The sequence below is a fragment of the Egretta garzetta genome, unplaced genomic scaffold (genome assembly GCF_000687185.1).
Source record: "Egretta garzetta isolate BGI_Z169 unplaced genomic scaffold, ASM68718v1 scaffold8, whole genome shotgun sequence".
Classification (NCBI taxonomy): domain Eukaryota; kingdom Metazoa; phylum Chordata; class Aves; order Pelecaniformes; family Ardeidae; genus Egretta; species Egretta garzetta.
The window spans coordinates 3839749-3847765 of NW_009260407.1; the positions used below are offsets into that span (position 1 = coordinate 3839749).

The 8017-nt window shown below is 51.7% G+C and overlaps 1 protein-coding gene across 1 annotated transcript in view; it reads left to right on the forward strand.

The window, feature by feature from the left end:
• Positions 1 to 6940, forward strand: part of COL17A1 (collagen type XVII alpha 1 chain) — a 35585-nt gene extending 28645 nt beyond the window's left edge. Inside the window, exons 44-54 of the mRNA XM_009643483.2 lie at positions 105 to 242; positions 830 to 913; positions 1925 to 2053; positions 3087 to 3176; positions 3724 to 3837; positions 4094 to 4246; positions 5002 to 5418; positions 5594 to 5734; positions 6330 to 6392; positions 6627 to 6698; positions 6891 to 6940. Coding sequence (XP_009641778.2) covers positions 105 to 242; positions 830 to 913; positions 1925 to 2053; positions 3087 to 3176; positions 3724 to 3837; positions 4094 to 4246; positions 5002 to 5418; positions 5594 to 5734; positions 6330 to 6392; positions 6627 to 6698; positions 6891 to 6940 — 1451 coding nt within the window. The remainder of the gene's footprint in view (positions 1 to 104; positions 243 to 829; positions 914 to 1924; positions 2054 to 3086; positions 3177 to 3723; positions 3838 to 4093; positions 4247 to 5001; positions 5419 to 5593; positions 5735 to 6329; positions 6393 to 6626; positions 6699 to 6890) is intronic.
• The last annotated feature ends 1077 nt before the right edge of the window (positions 6941 to 8017 follow it).

Sequence of the window (8017 nt, forward strand, 5' to 3'; positions counted from 1 at the left end):
TTCTATCAGCCTGCTTTTTGTCAGGGGAAGAGGGTCCAGTAATTGTGCATATGACCATTGTCTTCCCTCTAGTGATGTGGGCATATCTTGGGCTTCCTACCTAGGTGACAACGTAAGGCATTATTTGACTGGTGCCCAAGGCCCACCAGGCCCTCCAGGCCCACCTGGAGTCATCACCACTGCGGATGGGACGAACTTGGATTATGGGGAGCTGGCTACCCGTGTTATGAGCTATATGACAAGTAAGGACCATGTTGGTAAGCTCTGTACTGAGTCACGCTCTTGGCTGAGCTTGTGCAACACCTAGGAGGGGAGAACCAGAGGAGAAACAACAGTCTTTAAATAGCAGCACCCCAACCCTGTTATTCATCTTCTGCAATCTTGGCCCAGGACTCCACACAGCTGAGGTGGCCTCTGAGCTTTGTCCCATTTTGATGGTTAGATTAGCTAACAGTTGCTGCTTTTAAAAAAGTCTCACATTAAACATAGCTGTAATGTCCTCAAGACCCAAACAGAGGTGGCTGTATTTGATGTATGTGGTCTCAGGTATTCTGGGGCCATCTTGTATGCTTGGGGCCCTCCTGAAGTAGATGAAATTCCCAGAACTTTTGGAAACGGCCTGGAATTTCGGTCAGAAGAGCACAGACCACACTGCTGTGGAGACAAGGAGGCTGTGTCAGACAGTAACTGACTCGTGACTGGTAGCATGGGAAGCCCATCCCACCATTTAAACCGGATTAATTCAGCTTTCCTTTGTCCCTGCCTGACCCTTCTTCACCTTCTGTCTCCTCTTAACCCTGCCTGACATAAAACTTTTCCATTCCCACAGGCTCTTCAGATCGCTATCAGTCATTTGCCAGTTCCGTATCAAGTACATCCATTTTGTACCAAGAACTTCTGGACATGCTGCAGAGTAAGTGACCCTGAAGGGAAACGTGGGGGATGGGGGTAAAGCGTCCCAGCAACCTAGTGATCTGCCTTTCCCTTCCAGTCTTCTGTCTCTAACCGGAGTTACCAGCAGCTGCTTCAGAGGGCAAAGACCTGCCATAGGTGCTGCTGAGTGACCTGCAAAGTCTCCTTCCAAACCCTTTGGAGACAAATTTCATGTGTCTTGTACTGGAGAGTTCGCTTGCTTTCCAGAAACTATACTTTCTTACCTGTTTGCTTTTCATACCCACTCTGGTAATGCTGCAGCTTCCCACTCTCTTGGCTCCCTTTCCATCCTTGGTTCTCTAGGTGGCATCTGCCTATGTCCTTGCTTTTCAGGAATTTCCCACAATTTTCCCCAATCTCCCACTAAACCTTGGGCTTTTACTTTCCAGCTCCTCTACTCTGTTAGGGCTCCCCACTCCTTCTTGCCCATTCCAAAGCCTTGCTATATCTTTGTTCTTAAGGTGAGAAGGATACCCAGCTCTGTATTCTTTTTGACACACACTGTTACTGTGGGCCGATAGATAAATGGCCAGGATGTCATTTTGCTATGCCTGAAGGTATTGATGATGCTGGCCAACACTGCGCCCCTCCTATGTGATCCAGTGGGGAATCAGTCAGATTGCATGTTCCAAACAGACAAATGGCTGCTGAAATGCCACAGAGCTCAGCATGGTCCTTTCCCTTTACCCAGGATGTTGTCCAGGGTGTCCTGAAGAAACAGAGCACAAGAAGGTCCCTTTGGCAATCCAAATTCTCATCCTCCTCAAACCCTAGGTTGTAGGTTGTTCCCAGCCCCGCCAAAATGTTGGTGACACCATACGCGGGGCAGATCACACTCAGAAAAGGAGGCGAGGAAGGAGAGTAGCTTTGCATCCATAGGTTTTGATGGTCGCTGTAGTGGTGGGGGCTCAGCTCACAGGCTGGGAACCCCTCATACCTGGCATCTTTGCAGCACCTGGACAGTCTTTAAAGATGCATTTTTCATTTCCAGGAGAAGAAATTCGTCAGTATCTAATTGGACCTCGGGGCCCACCAGGACCTCCTGGACCAGGGGGAGATGGCATGTCTCTGTCACTGGATTATGATGAGCTGACCAGACGGTTTATCAGCTACTTGACAAGTAACGGTCTTTATTAGTATGGATTTCCCTCTGTTCCTTTGGGAGCTGCGCAGAAAGCTGTCAGTGAAAACTCTTCCAGTGTCAACTGTGTGAATCCCTATGTACAGAGACCTCCTCACAGGGACTTGGAAGAGAACAAAGATACTCTGTAGCCAAGACACTATCCACAAACTCTGCTAAAAACTGAGCTTAGGAACATTATTTCACCTCAGCCATCTTAGAATTCCCATCAACACCTTCAAGTGCCTTTATAACCCTTTTCTCCCTGGCTCTCTGGCCAGGATATCTCTCTCTGTGGAAGAGTTGGTCTATGCCCACTTTGTGTTACAGCAGTCCAGGCAACAATCTCATAGATGTTTAGAGTTATTTGAAACAAATTCTACCTCTGCTTAATTTTCCCATCTGTAAAGGGGTGATAATGGCATGTAAGAACGGCTGGACAGCGACTACTCTGGAGCACCCCCAAGAGCAGTTCTAAAATGCCTAATCCTGGTAGCTGCAACTATCTGCTTAAAAGCAAGGCCTGGTCTGTAATTACTCTCTTTGACTGGGAATTTGCTCTTTGGCTCTGGCACCCCAACAGCTCGAGCAGGACAGCTGCATTTTATCAGCAAGGGCATTTAATTGAAGCAAATTACAAAGTTTTGCACCAGAGCTGCTTACAAATAGGCAGACACAGGGAGAGCAGCACATGCATCAGCCAGTGGGTCACAGCTAAGCTACAGGTCCTGGGGTGCCCCCCCCCAGCTCCCGTGTCAGGGGTCCATCAGATGTGCAGAACTTTTGTCAAGAACAGAGGCCTGATGCCTATCTGTCTGCAGGTGCCCTTGTATTGGGATTAATGGGACAAGTTTTAATGCCAGGCCAGATCAAGGCCTAAGCCCTGCTTCCCAGCACAATCTGCTGATGGGAACACTCCACCCTGCAGGAGCCCCTCCTGCATTCCTTGTGAACAAGCCCTGCAGCTTGTCTGCTCACACTATTCCAGCCTGTTTTGATAATGTGCTACTCTTGGTTCTGTCTGATTTTGCAGGTTCTGGGATGAGCATTGGGCTCCCTGGACCACCTGGGCCTCCAGGGACCCCTGGTATATCTTACAGTGACCTGACAGCATACCTGCGAAGTAAGCCAGCTTCTTTACTCCCCTGCCATAGGTCCCTGCACACCCCCAGGATCTTTTTTTACAGGCTTAGTTGCAGAATTTCCCTTTTTACTCACCACCACAAATAACCCTGTGTGAGAGTCTAATGGTCCCTCTGCCTTAGTCAGCAGTACTGCAGGCCTCCTGGGCTCTGCCAGGACCTGCACAGACTGCGAGGGGTTGCAGACAGACCAGCACCATGCTTCTGTGGAGAGCAGGAGTAGCGAGGTCGTGTCTCGGGGATGGCGATAGAGGAGCCCTTTGTCTTCTCCAAACTCTGCAGCATAAAGGAATTTCTTATGCCACTTTTTAAAAGTATATTTAAAAAATAGGGATTTTGACCCTCTTCAGGATCTCCTGACTTTCCAGTGTGACATCTATACACAGGGAAGTGAGGTGCACCAGAAGGTGCTGGGGAGAAAAAAGTGCCTTATACGTGGCTGTAGTTGGCATTACCTGTAGTGTCAGGGAAGGTTCATCAGGGTTGCAGTGGTTTGGGTGACTCTTTTTTTTCCCTTCTGTCTTACAGACTCTGAATTCAGTGGTCTTGTTGGGCCCCCTGGTCCTGCAGGGCCCCCAGGACCTCCAGGGATCCCCGGATCACCTGGCACCTCTCTGGAGGACATCTCTGCTTATCTACAAAGTAAAGCACTTGTGTTTCTCACAGCTGGCAGGGACATTCTGTTTGTAGGTGCTGGGGGGACTGAGACTGAGATTTAGCTTACCAGGGGCTGTGACTGCCCACTGAGAACAAGGTCGCTTAAAAAAAAAATCATCTCATCAACATCAGCTGGAAAGGGATGGAAGTCTAGGTTGGAGCCTTCAAACTTTCAAGATCCCCAGACATGTGATTTCCTTGTCCTATCACTGTCAGAAAATAATTCTTCCTCTCTCTCAAGGTGTGGGATACTCCTCCTTCTCTGGAGTCCAGGGCCCACCTGGCCCTCCTGGCCCTCCAGGACCACCAGGCTTCTCAGGAACTGGCCTCTTGTCCTATGCTGACATCACTCACAGTGACGAGTTCAGAAGCGAGCTGATCCAGTACCTGAAGAGTAAGGGGACACCATCCATCCTCCCTGCACACACCCCGAGCCATGCTTTGCCTTGTGTAGACTGCAGCCTTTGCCACAGCTGAGGCAGTCTTGTAGGAACCTTCCCTGCATTGAAGCTGCAGCAACACCTTATCTCTGCAGCGAGGTCTACGCAGGACTACACAGCACCCCATAGGGTGTCTCCTCTCAGTCCGACTGCAAGGCAAAAGTCTGTGTTGTGAGCCAAAAGGGACAGGTGCTGGGCGGTTAGAATTGGCCTGTCCTGAACAGCGAGTCCCTAGTAAGGTCACCTGCAGGGTTTTGTCATGGGAAAAGCGTTTTCTTTCACAAACACCTGCCTGCAGAGCAATGGATGGTGTAGGGGTTGGAGGGCAGCACTTGAGCCAGCTGTGAAGCAGCATTGGTCTGAGCTCTCATGCTGGCAAGTCATCTGGGGCAGCCTTTCAAAAACATGGGGATCCCCTCACTTGTGGGAGACTGGTCACAGAACAGCCGTTTTGGCAGAGGTGCTGAAATTGGCCTGAAGAGGAGTGTGCCCATCTGCAAAGTCATTGGAAATGTTTCCAAGATTAGGCCCCCAGAATTGTGGGAGAGATGGGAAGGAGGGGGGGGTCATGCCCTCTGTAGAGATCAAGGTTGACATACGTGCTTGCTGCCTGAGAAATGGCACTGAGTGAGGGTTACTGCGATGATCGGTGGGGCAGAATTTCACACTCCAGTCTTCATTCAGGTGGTACCGCTCTTGTATTTTGCAGGTGATGAAGTTCGAAGCTACATCTCGGGGCCGCCTGGGCCCCCTGGGCCACGGGGACCACCAGGACCCAAAGGAGATAGTGGCTTGGTGGCTGGGTCTATGTCTTCATCATACCAAGGGTTACGGACTTCTGAGCGGTTGCATGGAGGATCCCTCGGTGCTGAGGGCTCCCATGGGGGATCGCTGGGCACAGGCAGCTCATATGGCAGCTCCATGAGCAGCATGTCATCCTACAGTGCCTCAGTGGGCAGCGATGGCTCTTACGATGCCCCCATAGGCAGTGATGGGTCTTTTGATGCCTTGCTGACAGAGGAGGAATCACACAGATCAGCAGCTTCAGGCAGAACCTACAGCAACTCCTTCTCTGGTTCCCTGGATTACAACGAGCTGGCACTCCGTGTGTCAGAGAACCTACAGAGTGAGTGGAACGCCTGCTTGACCTGACCCTCCCTGTCCTGGCCCACAACCCCCTGTGCCTGGTGGCACGCTGTTCACTTCCCTCCCCCTTCCTGCTGCCTACAGCTCTCCCTTTCACCTTCCTGCCTCAGCATCCAGCCACAGTTTTCCCAGAGCTCCTTTCTTTAATTCCTCAGGCCGAGGTATTCTCCAGGACCTGATGTCTTACACTGCACAGGGACCCACAGGTCCCCCAGGCCCTCCTGGTCCACCTGGCATCAGCAGGGTTTTTGCAGCCTATGGCAATGTCACCGAGGACCTCATGGACTTCTTTAGAAGTAAGTGACGTATTGACTTGATGTTTCTGGCTCATGCATATGAGATCTCTCCAACCTTCCGTAGACTTAGGGATTTTTTCACCTTTATGTGCTGCAAAAATACAGTCAAGATACAAAGCTGTGGGCAGACAGTCTGCCTTTCCATCCCCTTCCTCCCTTTTTGGGGAGGTGCAGTCTCATCATCACATCAGGTTTTCCCACTACGTGTAGGAAAGTCATCCCAAACCCTGAAGGCCATCGTGCTTGCAACCCCTGTGGCCCATTTTAACAGGTAGAGCAATGTGAGCCAGCTGCTCACTCTGTTCTCAGATTCCCCTCCCTGAGTGTGGGCCAGCTCCAGCCCTGGTGACAGCCACGACACCCAGAGAGGGTGGCAGAGTGGTGCTGGTGAGATGAGCTCACAGCCCACGCCCCTGGGACTTTGCTGGGACCAAACCCATTATTTAAAAACCTGCTTGCAGTCAGTCTAATCCCATCTAACCTAGAGACGTGCCCTTCCAGTGTGACTCACTGCTTCTCTAAGTCAACACAGAGCTCTTTGCAAGTGGTTTGTCCCACTCATTCATTCAGCCTCTCCCATCATTTCTCTCTCCAGCATATGGTACCATCCAGGGGCCACCCGGTGAAAAGGGGGAGAGGGGTTATCCTGGACCCAAAGGTAAGACTTGCCAGCCTTTCCCTCTCAAGCCCTGTAACGCCCAGGAAGCAGCACTGTGTCCACAGAGATAGTCGGGCACTGGGCTGCTCAGGGTCACAGCCTCCCCACAGTGGAGGTGGCACCTTCAGGATCTCAGACCAAGCATCGTCCTAACTTGGTCTTCCTCACCCTGGCCTGTCCCTGTTCGTGGGCCGGTCATGCTCAAGAGCAAACTTGGTCTTCTCATTCCTTCAGGTGACCCTGGACCAATGGGCCCGCCAGGACGCCACGGGCACAGGGGACCAAAAGGAGAGAAAGGCGAAAAAGGTATGAACACGTGCCGTGCCCAGGAGAGCAGGGTTTGCCAGTTGGGGGTGCCCCAGGCACCAGCCCATCTCTGGGAACCTTGGGAGAACCCACATGGCTCCATTTTGTTGGTTTGGTTTGGTTCTTTTGTCTTTTCCCCCCCCCCCACATGAACTTTTCAGCTAACCCTCCTTTTGCCTTTCTTGTCCCCAGGTGAACAAGTGTATGTTGGCAGAAGAAAAAGAAGAAGTGTTGGGGTTTAAGGAAAGAGCCAGCTCAGTGCTGCACTGGGCAGCACTCCCAGCAGCCTATGGAGAATTACCCTGAATCTTCACTGCCTTAATGCTAAAGCGTCCTTGCCGATGAGCTAACCGCGCAGGCTTGATAGTTCAGTATCGCTGCTGAGATTTGAATGGCTCTTCTACCTGTCCAGCATGGCCCTCACGTGCGTATTATTTCCTCCTGTTGCTGATGTTTGGCTTAGTGCCCCCAAGTTCCCACGTCTTGGGCTGACAAGGGCTTCCCGTCTCACCCAGTCCAGGCTTCTTGTATTGCTCCCAGCTATGTAAAAACCTGTTCTTTAACAACTAGCCAACTATCCAGCAAAAAGAAAAAAAAGAAACCAATCCCTCCCCTCCAAACGCATGAGTTTTCAGAGATCAGCTTCAGCCTACAGGAGAAAAGGCTCCGTAAGAAACCCTGGGACTAAGCTTGCTCACCGCTTTGGGATTTCCTCTCCGCAAGCTCTGCTGTGCCTGCCCTAAGCGGGAGGCCGGCGGGGCTCTGGCAGCAGCGGGGTGCAGCGCGTGCAGGTGCCCTGCGGGGAGCCCGGGTCAGCAGGACAGCCAGGCGTGACCTGCACAGGGGCCGAACCGAAGCACTTTCAAACGTGATTTGTTTTAAAAATATTTTTGTATTCTATTTTTTAAACATTGGGGAAAAAAAGATTTTTTTTTTAATGTAAACAGCCCAATTAAAGTGTGTTTTTCACCTCACGCTTGCCTGATCCGTGTTCCCTTGGGCAGCCAGGACCGGCGTCACTGTGACCGTGGGCGGACGCACCTTGTGCCGTCGCTGGCTGGTTTGTTTGGCATCGCTGCTGCGTGACCCAGGCAGACACCGAGCTGCTCCTCGGCTGCTGGCAGTTTCCAAACCCGTTAGCAGGAGCCTCTGCACGTTGTCCCAGGGCGCCGCAGTCATCGGCTTCTTCCTTGCAGTGAGGAAGGACTCGCGGAGCTTAAGTGTTGGAGAGCATTTAAGTATCTCAGGAAGCCCGGAGGCAGGGTGACGGCTGAGCTGCAAGGCAGCGCCCCGCTTCAGTGCAGGCGCGCAGCCCGCAG